Source organism: Scheffersomyces stipitis, chromosome 7, assembly GCF_000209165.1.
Source record: "Scheffersomyces stipitis CBS 6054 chromosome 7, complete sequence".
NCBI lineage: Eukaryota > Fungi > Ascomycota > Pichiomycetes > Serinales > Debaryomycetaceae > Scheffersomyces > Scheffersomyces stipitis.
In genome coordinates this window covers 432,572-455,307 of record NC_009047.1, presented here as the reverse complement: position 1 = coordinate 455,307, position 22,736 = coordinate 432,572, and the positions used below count along the sequence as shown (strand labels likewise).

General features: G+C 41.5%; 10 protein-coding genes across 10 annotated transcripts; 6 read left to right on the top strand and 4 right to left on the bottom strand. All coding sequences in view use genetic code 12, as the record gives it.

Moving 5' to 3' along the window:
• Window positions 1-5,296: 5,296 nt before the first annotated feature.
• Window positions 5,297-5,944, top strand: VPS21 (Rab5-like GTPase; the record flags this gene model as incomplete). The annotated part of the gene is made up of 1 exon (XM_001386252.1): window positions 5,297-5,944. One exon carries the CDS (start codon window positions 5,297-5,299, stop codon window positions 5,942-5,944), a length of 648 nt encoding a protein of 215 aa, XP_001386289.1.
• Window positions 5,945-6,402: 458 nt separating this feature from the next.
• Window positions 6,403-7,326, top strand: PICST_36967 (predicted protein; the record flags this gene model as incomplete). Its single annotated transcript, XM_001386251.1, has 1 exon — window positions 6,403-7,326. One exon carries the CDS (start codon window positions 6,403-6,405, stop codon window positions 7,324-7,326), a length of 924 nt encoding a protein of 307 aa, XP_001386288.1.
• Window positions 7,327-8,695: 1,369 nt separating this feature from the next.
• On the top strand, window positions 8,696-10,393 carry MLS1.2 (Malate synthase 1, glyoxysomal (MAS) (DAL7); the record flags this gene model as incomplete). Its single annotated transcript, XM_001386250.1, has 1 exon — window positions 8,696-10,393. One exon carries the CDS (start codon window positions 8,696-8,698, stop codon window positions 10,391-10,393), a length of 1,698 nt encoding a protein of 565 aa, XP_001386287.2.
• Window positions 10,394-10,477: 84 nt separating this feature from the next.
• PICST_90967 (Putative trehalase) lies at window positions 10,478-11,721 on the bottom strand. The gene has a single exon (XM_001386066.1). It carries the CDS (start codon window positions 11,695-11,697, stop codon window positions 10,510-10,512), a length of 1,188 nt encoding a protein of 395 aa, XP_001386103.2. The 5' UTR covers window positions 11,698-11,721; the 3' UTR covers window positions 10,478-10,509.
• Window positions 11,722-11,945: 224 nt separating this feature from the next.
• On the bottom strand, window positions 11,946-14,478 carry SWA2 (auxilin-like clathrin-binding protein required for normal clathrin function). Its single transcript, XM_001386065.1, has 3 exons — window positions 13,315-14,478; window positions 13,289-13,293; window positions 11,946-13,186 (listed from the first exon to the last, which is right to left on the bottom strand). The coding sequence occupies exons 1-3, from the start codon at window positions 14,433-14,435 to the stop codon at window positions 12,060-12,062; spliced, it is 2,253 nt and encodes a 750-aa protein (XP_001386102.2). The 5' UTR covers window positions 14,436-14,478; the 3' UTR covers window positions 11,946-12,059.
• Window positions 14,479-15,298: 820 nt separating this feature from the next.
• Window positions 15,299-15,478, top strand: NOP10 (H/ACA ribonucleoprotein complex subunit 3 (Nucleolar protein family A member 3) (snoRNP protein NOP10); the record flags this gene model as incomplete). Its single annotated transcript, XM_001386249.1, has 1 exon — window positions 15,299-15,478. The coding sequence occupies one exon, from the start codon at window positions 15,299-15,301 to the stop codon at window positions 15,476-15,478; it is 180 nt and encodes a 59-aa protein (XP_001386286.1).
• Window positions 15,479-16,092: 614 nt separating this feature from the next.
• Window positions 16,093-16,365, bottom strand: PICST_63333 (predicted protein; the record flags this gene model as incomplete). The annotated part of the gene is made up of 2 exons (XM_001386064.1): window positions 16,093-16,251; window positions 16,306-16,365. 2 exons carry the CDS (start codon window positions 16,363-16,365, stop codon window positions 16,093-16,095), a joined length of 219 nt encoding a protein of 72 aa, XP_001386101.1.
• Window positions 16,366-16,971: 606 nt separating this feature from the next.
• Window positions 16,972-17,844, top strand: PICST_63552 (hypothetical protein; the record flags this gene model as incomplete). Its single annotated transcript, XM_001386248.1, has 1 exon — window positions 16,972-17,844. The coding sequence occupies one exon, from the start codon at window positions 16,972-16,974 to the stop codon at window positions 17,842-17,844; it is 873 nt and encodes a 290-aa protein (XP_001386285.2).
• Window positions 17,845-18,100: 256 nt separating this feature from the next.
• PICST_63068 (predicted protein) lies at window positions 18,101-18,730 on the bottom strand (the record flags this gene model as incomplete). Its single annotated transcript, XM_001386063.1, has 2 exons — window positions 18,101-18,404; window positions 18,435-18,730. 2 exons carry the CDS (start codon window positions 18,728-18,730, stop codon window positions 18,101-18,103), a joined length of 600 nt encoding a protein of 199 aa, XP_001386100.2.
• A 1,405-nt stretch (window positions 18,731-20,135) lies between these two features.
• On the top strand, window positions 20,136-22,150 carry GLC7 (protein phosphatase type I). The gene has a single exon (XM_001386247.1). It carries the CDS (start codon window positions 20,564-20,566, stop codon window positions 21,548-21,550), a length of 987 nt encoding a protein of 328 aa, XP_001386284.1. The 5' UTR covers window positions 20,136-20,563; the 3' UTR covers window positions 21,551-22,150.
• The last annotated feature ends 586 nt before the right edge of the window (window positions 22,151-22,736 follow it).

Here is a 22,736-nt window from a genome sequence, read left to right as displayed (position 1 = left end):
TCAACTGATTTCATGTATTACTTCATGTATGTTGATGTAAACAATGAATCGAACGTAAAAGTCTTAGGTCGGCAATTAAATAAACAATATCAAGCCTTCATCAAAGACCCATCTTACACGGCACCATCACTTGAAACAACTCTTCAAATGATGAGAACTGATTCTGCACTTATCGAACCATCTGGAAATCAATACGATAAACAATCTAACAATAAGAAGCATAACTCACACGGACATAAGAGGATCCAAAACAACACTGAGTCTCAGAAGTACAATGGCAACAAGAATGTCAACAATTAATGGTTTGGTGGTCGCCCAGGTCGTCAAATTCTTTACTTAGGTGACGAACCACTGTTATCAAATGTACTATTTCTATATGATTCAGGCTGTACTAGAACGTGTGTTAATTCTGCAAAATTATTGCATGATATAACCTATGACCCCACTGGTCAAGGTACATCATTTCGTGTTGCTGACGGACGAACCGTACGCGCTATTGCAAAGGGTACACTTGACATTCATTTAGACCCAAAGGTATCTGTCACAGATGTAATGGTTATCCCCGAAATCTCTTGTAATCTCATATCAGTTGGCCAACTACTTGAACAAGGGTGGACAACCATACTCACAGAAGCGGGAGCCTATATTGCAAATAGTAAACACATGCTTAAAGTTGCCAATAGAAAGAATAACCTTTTCATTTCTCAACTTTCTGTCAAAAATGAACTCGATTCCCTTTACTTTTTTGATGAGGAATATTCAACAGTTCACAATATTCCTGCTGAAGTTGCCGAATTACACGGCCCCCATGACTGGTTTTATCACCATCTCCAATGCAGTCATATGGCAATTTCAAATTTACAATCCCTAGCAAAAACGGGATTCATAACGGTTGTTGATACGGAAGAGAGTATCCTTAGGGTGAAGGAATGTCGCTTATGTAATGCCGTAAACATAAGACAAGCATCCCATAACCACACCACCCAAAGACCAGCCACACGTCGGTTAGAAAGAGTTAGTAGCGATACGATGGGACCTTTCCTCATCGGTCACAAAAAATACTTCATCACTACTCTCATTGACCATTTCTCCCGATTTACTGAACTAATCTTTACATCTCATAAGCAAGTCACAGCTGATCTTTTCCTACTCTTGCACATCTGGAACAACAAATTTCCAGAAAGGATAGCGCATTTCAGAGCAGACAATGCCAAAGAACTACCTGACTCACAATTGCTTGCCACACTTGGCATTAAACGAGATAAGATTGCTAGCTACTCTCCGGAATTGAACGGACTTGCAGAGTCTCATAACCGCACGATCTTGCGGAACATATACAAGGTTATCCTTCAATTTCCGAATAATACAGACAAGGTTCTTTGTCTTTTTGATCACATCATTGAATATGTGCTGTACATCAAGAACCACACGCCCAACAAGGCTCTTAAAGGTCGGACTCCTTACGAGGTCTTTAATAAGCTCGATAGATACAGACCAACATATATTCAATTTGGCTTGGACGTGTCAGTTAAAGCATCTTCACCCGAGGAATTTCATAAATTACATCTTCCTCTACCAAATGCGCCTGCTAATCCCAAAGATAAGCAATATCCGATGACATTCTTTGGCACATTTATTGGTTTTTGTGAAGACAACTACACATATAAGATCCTCGTCAGCACGAAAAACTTCCCAGTTATTCAGACAGTCAATGTCAAGTTCATGAGCTCCATGTCAAATATTAACTCATACTTCAAATCGCTAGATTTCTCTCAGATTCAGGAGGCGAAAGAAGTAGAAGCGACCTTGAATGCCCAAGTAGCTGCTGCTCAATTTAAAGTTAATCAAGATTTGCATGACTATGATACTAGTGAATCAGTTCGCGAGGTGAATGTACACTCTGCTTCAACGGGCTCACGAAACAACTCAGCTGTGATGACCCGTGGCAATACAGAAAGGGGAGAATCGTTACCCTCGGATACCTACCCAATACATCCTCAAACCCCTTTGCTGATATTAGCCCTGAAACACCCAGAGGTGTACGCGAACAAAAAGAAAGAATTCCCCTGGATGACATATCCTGAACATCCAAAACCTATACTGACAGATAAGACTCAGCAGGAGAGCAAGAGCACTGCAAATAATTCGTCCACATTAGTGGGGGGGACAAACGTACGAATTCCTACCCCAGTCGACAAACAGGTAGCTCCTGTATTCGGAGAGAACATTCAAAGAGATAGTTCGATGGACTATAAATCCGACTCAGGCATATTTTCTACTTCGAGGAAGCAGAAAGCTGATAAAAACAAATCTGAACTCATTACTGAAGATGCACCAGTTGCAACATTAAAAGAATCTCAAAAATCTGTATTAAAACGAACAAATGCTAAAGGTCATAGCAATATGAATGATAAAGAGTCCCCACCTGCAATTGAAACTACAAAAATCAATTCAGATAAGAATTCGTCTACAGACACCGGTACCGTCAAGACGAAACACGATTACAACAATCGAGGGGAGAGACAGAACTTCATAAACGTAACAGAACCAAAGGTGATTCAAGCAGCTTCAAACCGAGAGGTCCGTGCTTTGAAACGTCAAAGAATGCAAGAAGGACTTTCATCAGAAACATCAGTCGAATTAGAGCGGTCTGACCCAAATTTTATTCCGAAACCTAAGACACATAAACTAAGGGCAAAGACGCATCCGGGCAAAAGCGACGTCGATTCTGTGACACATGTAGAAAGTGATGAAACAGAAAGGGGCAACGTAAAAAGACAGAGGAGAACATCACCAGATTTCCTGAGTTTAGACACAATCAACCTCATGCTCAGTTTGATCCAGTCTAAATCAACTGACATATGTACAAATATCGAAGGTGCACATTGTTTATTCTCATTGATCGATCAAATAAGAGAGGATTCTGATGATTTACCAATCAATGTTATGTATGCTGTAATCGATAACATTGACTATGACGATAAAAATTGGAAAGACTCCATGCGTCAAGAAATAGACAAATTCATTAAATTGAATGTTTTCGAAATTGTTGATATCCCAAAAGGCAGGAAAGCCATATCTACAAGATGGGTACATACATCTAAAGATGGAGGGATCAAAGGCGTTAAATATAAAAGCAGATGCGTCGTAAGAGGATTTTTACAACAAGCTGGCCGGGATTTCGATCCGTCAAAGATATCATCTCCAGTTGTAGACCTCTTGACCATCAGATTATTAGTCTCTATTGCCACTACTAACAATTACATTATCCACCAGCTAGATATCGAATCTGCATACCTAAATGCACCATTATCTAATGAGGAACCAATATATATCCGTCCACCTAAAGGATATGAGTTACCACAGAATAAGTGCTGGTTGGTTAAAAAGGCAATATATGGTATGCGTCAAAGTGGTTACGAATGGTACCACACATTACTCAAGGTCATACGAAAACTTGATTTTGAAGAATCATCATTCGCATCGGGATTATTCCACAAGAGGCATAAGAACGGTAATATTATCATAATTGCTGTCTACGTTGATGACATATTTATGATATCATCTAGCGAAAGGATGCTTAAAGAATTCAAACAAAATCTACAAAAGTATTTCGATATGAAATACCTTGACGAGATCAAGGAATACCTTGGAGTTAAATTTCATAAAACCAAGAACGGTTATATCATGTCACAAAAAGAGTATTTACAAGGAATTGTAAAACAATTCAAGCTTGAAGAATCATATGGTAAATATATTCCAATGATTAAAGATAAAACGAAATACAATAATGCTTCTACCATTGTTAAAGATCAATTCATCGACGACAGTCCGATCGACAATGAAACATTATTGGATGCGCAAGGTAAAGAGCTATATCAAAAGGGAGTAGGTTTATTGCTATGGGCAAATCGAAACACCCGACCTGATATATCATTTGCTGCCAATCAGTTGGGTAGCAAAGGTGCCAATCCTAACGTAAATGACTTTCAGAAGTTGTTATATTGCATCCGTTACATCAAGCTGAATATTGACTATGAACTAAAATATGAAACCAACGACACAACCAAAAAGAATTCAGACTTTAACATAGTTGCTTACACAGATGCTTCATTTGCTCCAGAAAAGGACAGAAGATCAATTACTGGAAATGCCATTTATCTCAACGGACATTTGGTTAGCTGGACCACTAAACGCCAACATAGCATTACTACGAGTTCTGCTAGTTGCGAAATGGTCGCATTAAAGCTGACTGCAGAGACGTCAATCCGTATAAAGTACATTCTCAGAGAACTTGGATATACAGTAAAAGGTGTACAGATCTATGAAGATAATCAAGCTGTTATCGCAAATTGCAAAAACGAAAATATCTCCCACAGCAGGAGAATGGTGGACATAGATATGAAATTGCTACGGCAATTAATTAAGGATAAAGAGATCCTTCTTGACTACGTCAAGACATCAGTGAACACTGCTGACATGTTCACGAAAGCATTATCAAGAGCACAATTTACACAGCTCAGGGATCATCTAGTTTCCAATGTCAGAAACGTTTCTACGTTAGATTCACGTACAAAGCGTTTAGGGGAGTGATGGAAAATAAGATACAGGATCTTTGGTAAAATGGTTTCCGAGGCTGGTAGCCTCGGATTGGACGTACGTATTTGCCTAGGAGAATAATTGGTATTCGCTGGCCATAACTCGTTAAACCACGCAATAAAATTGCAGGGCAAAAAGACTATATAAACCTCATGGAATCCATTCTAGTTTAAACAGAATTAAATAGTTCTTTAGTGATTAATACAAGTCCATATCCATTAATCCAATTCTAAGTCCAAAAGGAAAACCGGTCGCAATATACAGGTTTCCCGTCAATTCGAGGAATTCACGTGAGCAGTAGTGTCCTTACCGCACAAAGCTAGCGATCATCAAAACCTCCAAAACTCCAATCCCCCTGATAAGAAAAACGTCCGACGCCTTCAATCTTTTCTCCATCCAAAGCTGGTTACTGATCATCAGCACTATTCATATATCTGCAAACGGTAATTGAGTGTTACGCAATAGCACAAAATTTGGAGATATCAAACTGATAAAAGTTTATTTCATTCAACTTGTGTTAGAATCATTGCACCATTTGTGTTTAGTAGTTCATTTAACCATCATTGAGTAACATTGATATTTCATTACGGGTAATATCGAAGTCATTGATAGTATCAATCATATATTATCTTCCTTTAACGATATATATTAATTATATATATATCAAAGTGTGTATATTATATCCATACATCGAAGTATGAGTTTTCCAAATCCCGCCACCTCCGTCAAGCTTGTCTTGCTTGGAGAAGCTGCTGTGGGAAAGTCATCTTTAGTTTTGCGCTTTGTTAGCAATGATTTCCAAGAAAATAAAGAACCTACAATCGGTGCAGCATTTTTGACACAGAAGTGTACCATTGGCGAAAGAACAATCAAGTACGAGATCTGGGACACTGCCGGTCAAGAGCGGTTTGCCTCCTTGGCTCCAATGTATTACCGTAATGCCCAGGCCGCCATTGTAGTTTATGATATCACCAAGCCTGCTTCTTTCATTAAAGCTAGACACTGGGTGAAGGAGTTACACGAACAGGCTTCCAAAGATATCACCATAGCATTGGTCGGCAACAAGTATGATTTGGTAGAGGACGATACCGAAGAAGAGAGCTTGAGAAAGGTGTCTGTGGAAGAGGGTAAAGGTTTGGCCGAAGAGGAGGGACTCTTGTTTTTTGAAACCAGTGCTAAAACGTCGTATAACGTAAACGATGTTTTCATCGGAATAGGCTCCAAGATTCCCGAGGCAGCTTCGGCTGGCCCAAACCAGATCCACCAGACCAACAACGATGGCAGAATCGACTTGACTTCTGACCCCAACAATAGACCTAGAGCTGCTGGCGACTGTGCATGTTAGAAAGATGCAGTTATACGTAGCACATCGCATTTCACTTCTTACACTGGCATCTCATTCTACATCTTTCATGCCGTTTCGTTTAATAATTGATTAATTTCTGATCTTATTGTCTTCAAGTTCGATTTTCTATTGTTCTGGTTAGTCTTGTCGTGGTCTGGTTGTTTTTATATATTTAGTATCGTCTGTAGGGTGGTAACCCGAATAAATAACTCTATTAGAACCCTGCAATTTTGTAAAACGATTCATATTATTTCTACGAATGTTTTGCATTTAGGTAAAGTTAGATGGGGCTAATGTTTTTGCTGCTGATCCACTCAGGTTCATTAGGCTTGAATGGATTATATGATGTCATATTGCGCATTTGACACCTTTTGCGCGAATATGGGGAGTGAAAAATTTCAATCTTAAACACAATCCAACGTTTTCTCTTTTCAACAGTACAACCAATAATTTCCATAATGTCCCTTACCAAGTTACGTGTAGCCTATATCCCCGAGCACTTCTCGACCCCATTGATGTTTGCCGAAAAGCACGGCTTCTACGAAAAGAGGGGACTTGAGATTGAGTTCGTAGAAGTCATTGAAGGTTCGGGCCGTCTTATCAAGTTACTCAATTCCAATGAGGTCGACATTGCCATTGGATTGACCGAAGCTTTTGTTGCTGATATTGCCAAAGGTAACGATGCCTACAAGCTTATCGATACCTATGTTAAATCTCCATTATTATGGGCAATCAGTACTGGATCGAAACGAGATGAATTGACCGTAGCTCAGCAATTGGATGGAAAAGCCATTGGTGTCTCCAGAATCGGATCTGGTTCTTATGTGATGAGTTTTGTGTTGGCACACAGTTTGAAATTTGCCCACGAATTCAGTTCTTTCCCGATATTGTCCAACTTCCAGAACTTGCGCGATTCTGTCAACTTGAAGTTCGGCAATGAGTCCGAGTTGAAGAACTCCGACGCTTTCATGTGGGAATACTTCACCTCCAAGAAGTACTATGACAACGGTGAAATTAAGCAGATCGGCGAGATTTACACTCCTTGGCCATCTTGGGTGATCAATGCTACTAAAAATGTCTACACTTCAAACAAGAAGGCTGTTTCTGACTTCCTAGCTGCTGTCAACGAAGGCATTGCTTATTTCAACAGCCACGTCGACGAGGCTATCGACCATATCGGCACTAACTTGGACTACTCTAAGGAAGATGCCCAGGAATGGTCCAAGACCGTCCAGTTTAACGACAAGTTGGGTGAAGCCGGACTTGACTGGGAATCAGTTGTCAGCAAGACTAGTGCTATCTTGAAACTTGCTGGTGTCTTGTCAGACTCCGACGAGGTAATTGCTCAGCGTTTGGAAGGAGGAGTAGTCAGACAATTGTAAAGCACTGCACTGCTGTGAGTTGTATATGAAGCTATACAGATATAGTGTTAACATTATAGAAACACTAGAAATAAGTAGCAAGAGAAATGAATCTACAATATTATCATAACCATATTAACAATAAAGCACTACGATATCCAACAATCTTTTCTGGTACCAGAATAACTAACTCTTATTCTAGCCTTTCAGTATTCGTAACAGTATATTTGCTCAAACGAAATATACTACAGTGTTAGTGTTACCAACGAAAGAGAACTGTCATACATAGTCGCCTAAAAGTGCCCCAAGACATGACTGTCTCCAGTATTGTCCAATTAGCATTGTCAATTTCGGAGAACCTCGGTATGGCAAAACTTTACACTAACCAGCAGCGACTTAGAGATTGTCTAACTTCAGTATCGTCTAACGCAGCATCGCCTCACTTTTCCAGTGTCACCTAATTGTAATTCAAATAGTCCGAATCACAAGAGCCGAGAGGCAAGAGATCAGAGTTATCTAAACGGTGGTCTGAAACCAAACCGCCAGTAGACAGAATCGGCCCATCTTAAACCGAGTCACTCAGATTAGGTCTACCAAGAAGTGGGTTGACGGAGAAGTCGCACGAACTCCGATCCAGTTGATAAACCTACAGCTGAAGAAATCTGGAAGATAAAATTTGAGCTGTAGCAATTGGACGAGCTTCTGCAACATGACGTATGGCTGAGATAACTTTAGGGTACAGCCTTGATTACGTCCTCTGGGCTACAGATTTTGATTTCTCTAAATATCAATTGGTAGCGTAAAGATAAAGATTACGTAATACAAATTACTCAATAATAATTCTCAAATGACGACTCTCACTTGCATGGCAGCGTATCCAGAGAAAGTCGGAGTAAAGGAACCCGTAGCCAGTGGTGCCAGTTCGGGGTCGGACTTTGAACCGTTTTCTGACTTCGGCTGGTTCCGATTATCGTGCCACCCCATGACGCAAAAGTCCGAGATCTTTTTTTTGTGCGCATCTTCCCGCGTCTATCGCCGTAGCGATTGCCGCAAAATGACAGAGTCACACAAGGCTGACTCTGGCAAAAACACCATGCTCCGGGTTTCAGATAACGCTATCTATAGGCCGATGCGAAGAGCTTGAGTCAGCACTTGTGCCCAATAGGGCCAACAATTCCATGGATAATCTTAACCACGCAACTCGGACCCATTTCGGACTCAGCCTTCATTACAAAGACCATATAAACCTGGACTTCTCTCGCTATCTTGAATTGTAGTGCTATTTTCGGGTGCTTCGATATTTGACTAGGATATTAACAGCTCATTCACTTGCACTTCTTAGTCAGTTTTTCAACTGCTTCACTTCCCTCATCAAATTCGCCGACATATTATGACTATCCAGGCCCAACCACTCTTCAGCTCGCTTGCTGGTGTCCAGGTATTGGCTCCAGTCTCCAAGACTCCAGAATATGAGCCCTCTACCACTACCCAGGCAGACATTTTGACCAAATCAGCCTTGTCTTTTGTAGTTCTTCTTCACCGTTCTTTCAATTCCACTAGGAAACAGCTCTTGGAAAACAGACAACTTGTTCAGGAACAACTTGACCAGGGCATTCCACTTCTGTTTCTCCAGGACGAAACCATGACAAAGGTCAGAAATGACCCAACCTGGCAGGGAGCCTTTCCTGCTCCAGGTTTGACCGATAGAAGAACAGAAATCACCGGTCCTCCGGAGCGTAAGATGATAGTCAATGCTCTCAACACACCTGTCAAGACCTACATGAGTGACTTCGAAGACTCATCTGCTCCTACTTGGGCCAATGTCATCACTGGCCAAGTCAACTTGTACGATGCTGTCAGACACCAGATTGACTTCGTTAGTAAGGACAATGGTAAAGCATATAGAGTCAACCAGTCCCAACAGTTTCTGACTCCCACACTTCTTGTACGTCCCAGAGGCTGGCACATGGTTGATAAGCACATCTTAGTAGATGGAGAGCCTGTGAGTGCCTCGATTTTGGATTTTGGCTTATACTTCTTCCATAATGCTCACGAGCTCATCAACCAGGGTAGGGGTCCATACTTCTACTTGCCGAAGATGGAGCACCATTTGGAAGCTAAGCTCTGGAACGACGTCTTCAACGTAGCCCAGGACTCATTGGCCGTTTCTAGGGGTACCATCAGAGCTACCGTTCTCATTGAAACATTACCTGCTGCCTATCAGATGGAAGAAATCATTTTCCAATTGAGAAACCATTCGGCAGGATTGAACTGTGGAAGATGGGACTACATATTTTCAACTATCAAGAGATTACGTAACGACCCCTCTAAAATCTTACCCGACAGAGACCAGGTTACAATGACGGTTCCTTTTATGAAAGCCTACTGTGAGCGTTTGATAAACATCTGCCACCGTAGACAAGTCCATGCTATGGGAGGCATGGCAGCTCAGATCCCTATAAAGAATGATCCTGAAGCCAACAAAGTTGCTATTTCCAAAGTCAAAAATGATAAGCTCAGAGAAGCTACAATGAATTACGACGGAACTTGGGTGGCTCATCCTGCTTTGGCACCAATTGCCAACGACGTCTTCAACGAGCATATGCCCACTCCTAACCAGATCCACATTGTTCCCGATGAAGATGTCTCGGAAGCCGATTTGTCCAACACAGCCATTGCTGGAGGCAAGATCACAACCGAGGGTATTCGTAAGAATCTCTTCATTGCCCTAAGCTACATTGAATCGTGGCTCAGAGGTGTGGGATGTGTTCCTATTAACAACTTAATGGAAGACGCTGCTACAGCTGAAGTGTCTCGTTTGCAATTATATTCGTGGGTGTTGCACCTGGTAAAGATGGAAGACTCTAACAAGACTGTGACCCCCGACTTAATGAGCCTGATATTAGAGGAAGAAGTCGAAAAACTCACTGAACAATTTGGCTCTAAGGGCCGCAAGTTTAAAGAGGCAGCCAGATACCTTGAGCCAGAAATCACTGGCAAGTCTGTGTCGGAGTTCTTAACAACCTTGATCTATGACTCTGTAGTTACTGTTGGCAAGCCAATCGACTTGGAAGCCTTGAAGGACTAGTTATATTCACTATTGTATGTTAACAAATGATTCATATTGATCTCATTGATAAACTTGTAGTACATTACAGTTATAGTGCCTTTTGCCTTTAAATTACTTCATTTTAATCTATACCTTTACAACTTACGACACACCCAGTATTCACATTTATACACAAACGATCCCAACGCCTTGATATCTCCACAGTAGGTAGTCTCAATGTCCGACTCACGTTTCTCGAACTTGAATCCAATCTTCTCCACCAATTCAACTAAGTCCTCTCTCGACAACTCCAATCCCTTCATGATAGTCTGTACTTTTGTATTATCTCTGGATATGATTTTGGTCGAGAAATCGTCTTCGAAATGCCACAACAACGGGCCAAAGTTGATCCACACCCCGCCAGTCTTCAAACAGTAATGGATAGACTTCAAATAGTCAATGATATTGCTGGCTGTATCGATGAAGAAGCACGACACGAGCACGTCGAAATGGTCCTTGTTGGTGGATCGAAACTCGTTGGCAATGGTATCCTGGGTGTAAGTCTCTGAGATAACCAAGTCTTCGGGTCCATACAAGTCGGTGAACGAACCAGCTGTCATAGACATGAGTTCATCATACGGAATACTCGGATTCTTCAGGCTCAATTCGCTTATAGAAGTAGGATTGAGATCTGGTAAGCTCACTGGCCGAATCTGATTTAACCTCTTGACCATATGCGACGATTTGTGCAAATATGGAAAGATCAGGAAGTTGTGGGCAAATTTGCAATGGTTCAATACAAAGTTCGATGTCAACAACATATGGTAGCTGAACTCATTGCCCTGGCACCAGAAACCCTTCACGATCAAATCCATCACCAACCGTCCTAATCCACACCCCGGATTGAGAATTTTGATATTCTGCCGTTTCTCTTCGTCAGGAAACATCGCTTCCAACTCATCCACAATCTTGCGGTAGCTCACCTGTCGCTCATTTTGTCCATCGTCACTCCATTCCTTCGATAATTGCAATAGAGTTGATCTCACCTTATCGTACTCATTGGCAGTTGCGGGCTCCCAGTCATTTGGATCGGCTGAAACGCCCCAATCTGTGGCAATATTTGTCGCCAACATCTGACAGAATTGCATGTTCATCTCGATACACATCATCAAGTGCTCGGTGTGCTTTTCGTACCATGGAACCAAGAGCTTCTCGTCTGCTGAAAGCGAATCGTATTTGATTCGCCGGGGTTTGACTATCTGCTCTGTTTCCCACCGGTGGTAGTTATAGAAAGCCAGAAGCGTTGATGTTAACGCGCGGAACTCCTCAGCGTCTTGGCTCATGAAATTTTTCTTTTAGGGTGGATTTAGATGAAAAAGAAGAAGGGATATACAGAAAATTTCACTCACCCCATACTTATATACTTATGAGAGATATTTCACGTGACCGGCTGCAAAATGCCAAATATTGATGAAACTTTTATGTATAACAAATGGGTGCTTAATAGAGATCATATGTTGGAATTGTGTTATTACGAATACGTTTTATGGAATATCATAGCATTCCTTCTGATAAAGCAAAAGCCATTTCACAATGATCATAATATTTAATAATCAATTGAATAATAAATAAGAAAACTTTCTAACCATTCAATTCTTGAGATACTTTTGAGATATAATGCTTTCGATACTATAGATGTCTCATGCTACATCTTGTTCTCCTCTTTGAATGAATCCCAGGCTTTGTTCAAGATGATAAACACACCATTGCACACCAACTCTGACTGCTTATTGTCTTTACACTGTGAGGCTAATTTGTCAGGATGGATGGAACTGATGACCTTCAAGTACTGGACCTTAACCTGTTTAGGCAACATCAACTCATTGGTAGTCAATGACCGTAATGCTGGCTTCATGCTAATGTTGGAAGGAATGATCTCCCCCAAGTTGGTCAACAATCCCCTCAACTGGTTGTTTCTGGATTGGGCCCAGTTCTGGATCATGATATCGATTTTGTCCTTTACAAGAGGATCCACGTCTGAACCTTCAGGTTTAGACACCACTGGAGCTGCAGAGGCAGGCCTAGAAGCTGGCACTGGTCTCGGCTTTGGCGTCGTAGAAGGAGTAGCCGGTTTGGCCTTGTGGTTATCCGGATTCACGATCTTATCCACTCTACGTTTGCCATCCATTATTTTCTTGTCCAATACTCCCAAGTCTTTAATCAAGATCTGGTAGTGTTGCAAACTGAGCTCATACTTCTCCATCAACTCCAACACTTCAGCCTTAGTGATGATGAGTTTGGTGTACCAGTATTTAACTGGCTTGGAGTCTATCATAAATGCTACATTCTGCACTTCTTCCTTTACGGAAATGAGCTCAAGAGCACTTTCAATACTCTCTAGACTTTGTCTCAATTGGCCAACCAACTTATACACTACACCCAAGTTAGACAATATGATGACTCTTAACTCATGCTTAGGTGGTAATTTGTTCATGCAAGTCAAATATGAATCAAGCGCAGTGCCATAGTCTCCAGATTTGAAGGCATTCTGAGCAGTAGTCTTGGAAGTAATGTAGTCTACCAGCTCGAATTGGTTTAAGGGAACTGAACTACGCAACAGAGAAACTGCTTTGCTCTCGTCAGAACTAGAAAGACCCAACAAGTCTACCTCGTTGGACTTTGGTTCCGGTTTCTGTGCTCTTGGTGGAACTGGTGGAATAACACTAGCCTTAGGTGCTCTACGAGGAACTACACCTGTATCAACACCATTTAATAAGTCAGGATCTTGAGAGGAGTTGGAACCTCTTGGTTGCGGTTTCTGTCTTTGTTGTTCTTGTGATTCATGTTTATGCTGAAATTGAGATGGTTTTGCATTCAATGATTGGAGTTTGGTGCCATCATTAAATCCATAATGCCCATCGAGATCATCATCACTAGATCTGGAAGGTGCAGAGGATGACTTTTTAAGTGCCTTTGTCTTGATGTTCTCGAATCTTTCCTTGACTCTTTCCCTGTCCTTTTCCTTTTGGGATTTCATGAAGGTTTCGATTTCGTCATAGTTGATGTTTTCTGAATCGGAACCGTAATCCAACTCCCCATTTCCAAACTTCTTTTCTGTGGCCTCGTCTTTATACTTCTGCTGGTTCTTCATCCATTCAGGAACGCCAGGCGACAGCGAATTGGAACCAGAAAGATTGAGTTGTTCCAAGTTCTTCAAAACTGTCTGCCTGGACTTGTTAAATAGATAACCAGCCGATCTGAGGAAGTCCAGCGAAAGTTCTTCAAGACCTTTGGACGCTACATTTCTACTGCTGTTTCTCGGTGTCGAACCTCTGCTGTTGACAGCGGAATTCTTGCTGATAATGTAGTTTACACACGACTGTAAGTCTGCCCCTTGCTTTTCGAGTGCTTCAGTAGCATCATCTATCTGGAAACCGATATCTACCAATTGTGCCAACACAGAATCTGTCCGATCTACTGGGGATTGGCGCTGTTTATTGTCTAGAGTATGCTGTCTAGAAGCCATGACTGGAGATGGAGTCAGATCTTGCCTTGTAGGCAATTTAGGCTGGGCAACAGTATGCTGTGGCTGAGGTTCCACAATGGGCTGTTTTTTTACGAAAGCATCTTCAAAATCCCCTTCTAGCAACGAAATTTCGTTACTTCTATTAGATGAGCCATTGGAGTGTGATTCTACTGGCTTGGTAGAGGAAACTGCTGGTTCGCCAAAGATATCAAATGGATCATCCACGACATTATTCCGAGGCAAAGAAGCTGTAGACGAACCACCCGAAGCCGGAATTGAACTCTGCGATGGGGTCAAGACCAGATATGTGTTGAAGGAGTTGGGATTGATCTGGGCTGGAGACGACGTTCTAGAAGAGTTTCCGGAGAGGACGTCGATGTTTGACCACGTAGAAAGCAACCCGGAACTAGACAGCTGTTGCTTCTGAAGAGATTGTGATTTTTGGAGGTCTTTCTGGCGTTCCAGCATGGACAAGCTGTTCGTCTTTGTAGATGTTGAAGAAGTAGCCAGCTGAAACAAGTCTGCGAAAGCATCTTTTTTTGGAGGTGGAACCATGTTTAGAACGGATTTAACAGAGACTCCCCACGGCCAAACAACGCTACAATCCAAAGATATTGCGCTGAAAAAAGGAGTGCTTTTCCTGGTGGAAAGTGGTATTAAAACGTCTGGCTGTTCATAGTGGAATTACATTCTTGATATTGTTTAACATATGCAGGAAATAGATGGTGGAGAATAGAAAATGTCCACAAACTGAAAAGGTAGGGACGGGTAAAATTGGAAGAACGGAGAATTGGGTGGTGTTTGGATGGAATATTGGCAAAATATATTAGTTGCTTTAGTAGTGAATTTAGTGAATTTATGGGGAAAGTAGGAATTTTTCCATTCGATTCTGGATAATGACAAAGTCAAGTCGAAGTTAGAGTGGATAGCATTAAATTTGTAGAAAATTTGACAAATGAGAGAAACTCGATTTTTTATTAAGTATTATCATTGTGGATATCAACAGTGACTTTTCTCTATTGGACTTTACTATTAGAAATTCGTCCCTTTAACGGCTTCTACTTAGTTAACAATAGTGGATGGCTGCAACAGTCGTGTGAGAACACAATTAGATAAGGAAGCTTGTTTCACAGTTTGACACAACCGTACAGTCAATTGAAATATACTTCGATTTTGTCCAGCGGAACCTAACAGAACAATGCTATAAATTCCACTTTTAAAGAAGGTTTCAAAGATATTTATGTTTCTCAATTCAAATGTCTTCACTGTGAAGATTCAGTAAGCGTCCTTCTCAAGTTCCATATAAAATCATGAAGGTCGTGCGCGAACAGCCAAACCTCATCACTAACAAAAAAATTTCAATCTTTCTTACTATATAGAATATCTGCTTTTCCAGACAAGCAATAACACTAATAGCCATGCATTTGATGTACACTTTGGGCCAAGATGGCAAGAGAATCTACACTTTAAAGAAGACTACCGAAGACGGTGAAATTACCAAGTCTGCCCACCCAGCTAGATTTTCTCCAGACGACAAGTACTCCAGACAAAGAGTCACCTTGAAAAAGAGATACGGCTTGTTGCCAACCCAAAACTAAGCACTCGAAGTAAACCTATACGAATTATATTCTAGATATCAGGATCACTGCCAGCATTATTTCATCACATTTGTACAATAAAAGATTTTATACGTTAATATAAACAATCAGAGATTTCTATGGATGCATGGATTCTGTGGATTCTATGGACTTTATAAACTATGACTATGGATTATCGACATTGACTATTGAGAATTCAATGGTATGGAACAAAGCAGACTGCTTCCAAAACTAGTCAGCACGATTGATAATCACAATATTCAAATTCAGAAATAGTTTATCGAAGTACCTTAGACGGACACCAGCGAATCTGTAATGTAGCACCTAATGTAGATGCCTCAATGTAGAGACATGTTCAATTTCTTGTGATTAGAATGGCAGCATTACGCCAACACAGCAGCAGAATCAAAATCAGTATCTGACTCTGCCATTACTCGTAGTGTAGGCTTCATTTTGACTCTTGTCTACAAGAGTACATCTTCAATATGTATCTCTGCGGCTACAGTTTAGGGAAAACGGGCTCTGTCTTCGGTAGAACACATGCAAGAATTGCCCAGGGTATTCGGGATATGAATGCAGCGAAGTGTCCCGGGTCCTGAACTCCCAAGACCGGTCTACAAGGGTTCCTTTTTCTGGCCCGTGGCCTCTAAGTTGAACTCGGCGTTACGAAGATAACTTTCCCACATCTGGGACAAGATTTCGGTATCCAAGTTGTTTCTGTTGACTTCCTGCAAACACTTGTTGATTGTGACTACTGATTCATTCAAGTTCTCCTAGTACTGTTAGTAGATGAATAAAACAATTCTAATCGGACAGGACAAACATACCATGTTGTTGATGATTCTGGAGAGTAAGGCATTCTGAGCCTGTTCATGAGGATTTTCCATAGTTAATTGAATTAATCCTTTTATGTGAGTATGTTAATACAAGAATACTGAGAATAGAAAATGAACTAATATTGGATTTGCACATCAAACAGAATTGAAATTACCACTTCAAAGTACAAAGTGTGGAATCTTGAATACTGAATAGCGATTCAATCGTAGATATTTCTGAGATGTCTTGTTGCTGTAGAAAAGAGCATCTGTTTAGAATTGTAAACAGATCAAAACAAAGTCCACTCAAGCTTAGGATTGCGCGAGAAGCGCGGGCTTCGGTGTCGCTAAATCTCATGACAGCGTCGCTAGAGTGATGCTAGATACGCACAAAAATTGTCGCTATTTTATCGCTATTTTATCGCTATTTTGATTCGAAAATTCTTTTTCTGAAAATTAGCGAACATTCTCTCCCTACAAAACTCGCTCTCTCGCAACAGAAACTCAAACCCCCACTAATGTCGGTACGATGAACATTCTCGCGCTAAGTAGTACGATTATTGATCTACGAGCAAATAGCTCTCCATATTTAATTTTCACAGAATCCCAATTTTTCATTCTACATTTTTAATTTTACCTTCTCCTACATACTTTTCTTCCAACAACTTAAAATTGCTCATGGATTTGGTTCAACAGATCCTCTTGACCGCCTTGGCTGGCTTGGTCATTGTGCTTGTGCTCTTTTTTGTTCAGTCTGGTGGAATTTCCAGAACATTTACCTCCAGTAGCTCTCCCTACTTCAAGCCTACTTTTCTAATTCTAGGAGCCAACAACGCCGGAAAAACGAGCTTGTTCTACCGTTTCGTAGATGATTCTGTTCCAGAAGGCAAGAAACGTCCTGTAACTCCTACGGTCTCGTCCATTGAACCGAACATCACTGAGATAGAATTGCCTTTTTCCAACAACTCCATCTCCAGGGTCTACCAGTTGGTAGATTATCCAGGCCATTTGAAGTACTTTCAGCTTTTCTACAAGCTTCTCTTGGAAGACATAACGCTACAAAAAGTGAAAGGTATAGTTTACGTAATCGACTCGTCGTCTCAGTGGTTTAATAATAGTGAGAATATAGAGGTTATCTCCAAGTATCTATTTAATTTGTTTCTGGTAACAGAAAGATTGCAGAACGGAGTGGACTTCCTCTTCGCCGTCAACAAAAACGACTTGTTCGACTCAGTGCCAGTCCACAAAGTCAAGAGTGTTCTTGAGGCCGAAATCAACAAGTTGATCCAGAACGAGTTGAACACTGTAGACAAACAATCTGGAATCGACAAGAGTGAAGACGACGCAGAATCAGATGAACAGTACTCAAGCACGATTGGACATGAATCTTTAAGAGAATTCTGGTTGAGTGTCATTGGAAGACCAGAAAACAAGTTCACATTCGACCAATTAGAGGGAAACACCGATTTCGTCGCTGGCTCTGTGTTGAAGAATAAGGTCGAGACATGGGAAAACTGGTTTGACGAGAAAGTCGTCAATTCCAATCTCTGAAGCTTCAGTGTTTCATTCAATTCTGATACATTACAACATATACGATTAGATGTGTCGACATGATCAACCATGAATACATGTATATATACGATTGATATTATGATTGTAGATTTACAACATATGCAGATCACCTCATGATTATGATTAAAGAAATGATCGTATGGTATGTTTATAGTGTGGTTCATTAGTGGAATCTTGCGTGTTTCTGCCTTTTAAGTCTATCTCTCCTTGTATGAGTTCTATATCTTCTTCAGCATTATTCCAACTTATTCGACGGAACAGTTGGGAAAAACGTCGGGTCCAGCTGGATCTTCTGGGTACGTGCTTGGTTCATCTTGGCCTTAATATAATTCTGAATTCTACCCCTGTATACGTCTTGATTTAGTTTGTAGGCTTTGAACTTGAATTGCGAGATCTTGATGTTGGTTTCTGATAGCTTGATCGTTTTATCGCGGATTTCAGTCTCGTACTCCTTGAACTTTTCATTATTGGACTTATTTGCGGATTTTTCACTATCTTTTTTGTCATCCTTATCATTTGTCAGTGTCTTGGTATCTGTGCTCATTCCGGGAATATAATCCATCATCAACTTGTTCCAGATGTATGGCTTTACTGCATCCATTTTTGTCTTTAAGTCTGTCAAGTTCTTTTCCAACTCCTCGCGTGACTTAACGAGTTCAGCATGCTCCTCATTGGGCAATGGCGTGGCGAAATGCTCGTCTTGTAGATGCAAATCGCATGTGTAGAAGAAGTCCATCTTGTTGTCGTTTAGCAAGACCGTAGTAGCTGGTTTGTAGCAGATCGTGCATGGTTTTGCATCCGAGTCGGCGACCTTTTTGGTGGCATAGCTGTTGGGAAAGGGCGGAAGCTGTTTAGGCTGGCTCATGGAGACAACTGGGGGTATTTTGATGTTAATGGAAGAGCTAGACAGGATATACCGATCTAGAGTAGGCATAGTTGGAGATAGGGGAGATACTGAGTCATGCGGTAGGAGTCAGCTGACTTTATCTGTTGCTGAGAGAAGTATAATGTCGCGATGTCGCAGTGCTGCAGCTCCAGTAACCACAGCCCAGAGAATTATACGATCAGAAAGAGACGGAAAGATAACAAACATTGAGAGAGAGAAATGAGAAATGACACAACTCCTCCAGACGGAGCATCTTGGAATTGTTTCTTTAAAGTTTAGACAGGAACATGACAGGATTGTAGAGTAAGAGAATTGGAGAATTGGAGAATTGGAGAATTGGAGAATTGTAAGGACGAGAATCGAACAGGCGACATGCGATTTCACTTTATAAACAATGCTGGAACACGAATTTAAGCTGTACATACTTTATTTCTTTAGTGATAGAATTCTGTAGCAGAAGCCGAAACATCCCGTGTTTGATTTGCCTGATTTGACCAGGCTGATCTGACTCAGGGCCATGCCCCAGAAGTTGTGTTACGTTGCACAAAACTACGAATTTGCCCTAAACAGGAAGCGGTCGTGTCCCACGAGTGAAAAATTTGTTGGAGCGAGCCGCACCGCGGTACACTCCAGACCGAGATGAGCAAAAGGGTCCTGGGTGAGGCATGTGACAATGGCTTAGGGGGTAGCGATAGCGAGAGAGGGCCAGAGAGAAGGAGATGGAAGATACCGAGGACCAGTATGAGAAGCCGGACATGTAGCAGCAATGTTTCAGGTGTATGTGTAATTCGAGCGGAACGAGCAGATAATTGAATACAGAGAAGAGCTTGAACTGACATGGATCGGTATATTTCTGTCTAGAGCCAGAGCCCAACTGGAATGATACAACTAGCCAATCACTACCTCTAAACCGTGACTCTAGCCAACCGACTGGAATTAGTGAACCAACCCTGGGCCAGCCTGTAACAGCCAGTCACGCACCGGAGCAGGAAACTCCCGCCTCCCAGTTGTCTCCCTAGAGAACACCTCCATAATTTGAATATATAAGCCGAAGTATATACGCAGAAATGCGACTTTTAGTGTCCCCGGCTCGTACCGTCTCTAGACTTCTCGCTCTGCTCGCCTGGCTCTTCCTGATATCTGCTTCTCACCGCAGCCCGTGCCCATATTTACGTCCGCAGCGTTACCCTGCCCTGAATTTCCAGCCCTCGTTCTGCGTTACGTGACACGTCCTTCGTCCAACCTTGGCTTGGTATTCCTCTCCCAGCCCGCGACATCCTTCCTGTTCAGCTCCAGCCACCAGAAAAAACCTCAACACAATTTTATTAATCTTGCCGTCACTTTCTTCCAGCTGGCTGGTATCTTTAACGCCTGTGCACTTTCGTCACTCATCTCCATCTCGTCGGTCATCCCTCCCGCTGTGTTGCCCCACCGAACCTTCCATTTGTTCCTGAGTTCTCTGACTGATTAACAGCTACAAAAACAGTAACATTCTATTTGTCAACCTCCCTACAGTTGTTTCACATCTGACCAGTCACTGCTTTCGAACTGTTCACAGCCATATCAACGCATATTCACACCTGACAGTATCACCACACCAAGTGTCTATATCGATACCGACTTCTCCACCGATAGCACCTTTAACTGTTCACTAGTATTCTCGTTCCGTTAACTTGATAATTCTCACTTCTCAGATCCCTCATTTTTGTTGTGAATTTTGAATTTTTCCCCAACCGCCCTCACGGAATTTTGTTTTTTCGAGTGCCACCACTTTATCTCCACATCACACTCCCGTAGCCACACAACTCCACCATGTCTGCCGACCACCAGGAAGCCGACATCGATTCCATAGTCGATAGATTGCTAGAAGTCCGCGGCTCCAGACCAGGTAAACAAGTCACCTTGTTGGAACACGAAATCCGTTACTTGTGCACCAAAGCCAGAGAGATCTTCATCCAGCAGCCCATCTTGTTGGAGCTCGAAGCGCCAATCAAGATCTGTGGCGATATTCACGGCCAGTACTACGACTTGTTGCGACTCTTCGAATACGGCGGTTTCCCCCCAGAAGCCAACTACTTGTTCTTGGGAGACTACGTTGACAGAGGTAAACAGTCGTTGGAAACGATCTGTTTGCTCTTAGCGTACAAGATCAAATACCCCGAGAACTTTTTCATCTTGAGAGGAAACCACGAGTGTGCCTCTATCAACAGAATCTACGGGTTTTACGACGAATGTAAAAGAAGATACAATATCAAGTTGTGGAAGACGTTTACCGACTGCTTCAACTGTTTGCCCATCGCCGCCATCATCGACGAAAAGATCTTCACCATGCATGGAGGTTTATCTCCGGACTTGAACTCCATGGAACAAATCAGAAGAGTCATGAGACCAACCGATATCCCAGATGTGGGGTTGTTATGTGACTTGTTATGGTCCGATCCTGATAAGGATATTACAGGATGGTCAGAAAACGACAGAGGTGTCTCGTTCACGTTTGGACCGGACGTCGTATCGCGATTCTTGCAAAAACACGACATGGATTTGATCTGTCGTGCCCATCAGGTCGTAGAAGATGGTTATGAGTTCTTCTCTAAGAGACAATTGGTGACGTTATTCTCGGCTCCTAACTACTGTGGTGAGTTCGACAATGCTGGTGCCATGATGAGCGTAGACGAAAGCTTGTTGTGTTCGTTCCAAATCTTAAAGCCAGCCGATAAGAAGCCAAGGTATCCTCCTTCGGCAGGCGCCAATAATAGACCTGGTGCTACTCCAAGAAAGCCTAAGAAGACCGGAAAGTAACCTTCCAGCCCTTCTGCTTATAAATTCACATCCCAGTCATACATATCTTCACGAGTCATTTGTCGTTCCTTATCATCTTGTTAAATTAAATTTAGTGATTTCATTCTCTTTCACGCATTTGAAATGAAACCAACCCCAACTGCTAACCTTCACTACGAAATTGTACAGCACCACCCTTCACAATTCTGTCATTGTGTTGTAATCTGGGTCGTATTCCTGTTCGATTGATCTTTTTTGTTATTGTTATCGTTTGATTCCTATTCTGGTTCTTCTATTATAGAATGGATTCTTGTACATTATATATCATTACCCAGCATAACCATCTCGAACATCATCGGAACCAGGTCTACTGCCGGACACAGGCCCATTACATATAGACGTAAGCTAAATCTCGGATATATAGTTCTCAATTTGTATACACTCGCATATATAGTTGCTGTTGTCTCTCCGGTTGCATTTGGAAAGCATGCTACGAAAGAAGAAGAAGTTTGCAAGGTGGAACCGCTTTTGCCTCACATCCTTTATTTCTTGTCTTATCATTATTATCATTATTATAGTATTTAGTATCTTTATAGTATTAAGAATCATTTTACATACTAGCTGCTATTGAAACTGTGCTGACTTGTTGTTCCAAGGGGCAACTCGTGATGAAAGGAGAGGCTGGTGCTGACGGTGATTTTGTTGTGGTTTTTGTGGTGTTGGTATTATTTTGGAAGTGGTTGCAAGTCTTTGTTGGCTGCGAAATTTTTTGAAATCTTTTTTTATGTCCCTGTTGCTTTATTTTTACTATTTCTACTAGCTATTAATTGCTTAGTTTTGTTATTATATTTGTTTAAATCTTTAAATGCGAATACAATCGGATTTGTCTGGGTTGTTAAATATATGTTTTGTGAAGAGATGTGGTTTGTGTTCTGGAAGTCTAGTAAATTAGTTCACTGGGGGAATAGAATAAGAAGTAAGGCTACGAATATGCCGATAGATCTAAAGACAAAATTTATGAACATTCATATTGAATTTGTAATTCATCCAATATAACTATGTAGGTGTTGTATCTGTTTGTGAATCTTATCTGGTAGCGATTTTGACAACAAGTAATGATGTACTATTTACTTACACTGGAGCCTTTGCGTGTCATTTGCTCATTTTAATTGCTTTTAAAGTTCGGCAGGTTCTTCTAAATGTCCAA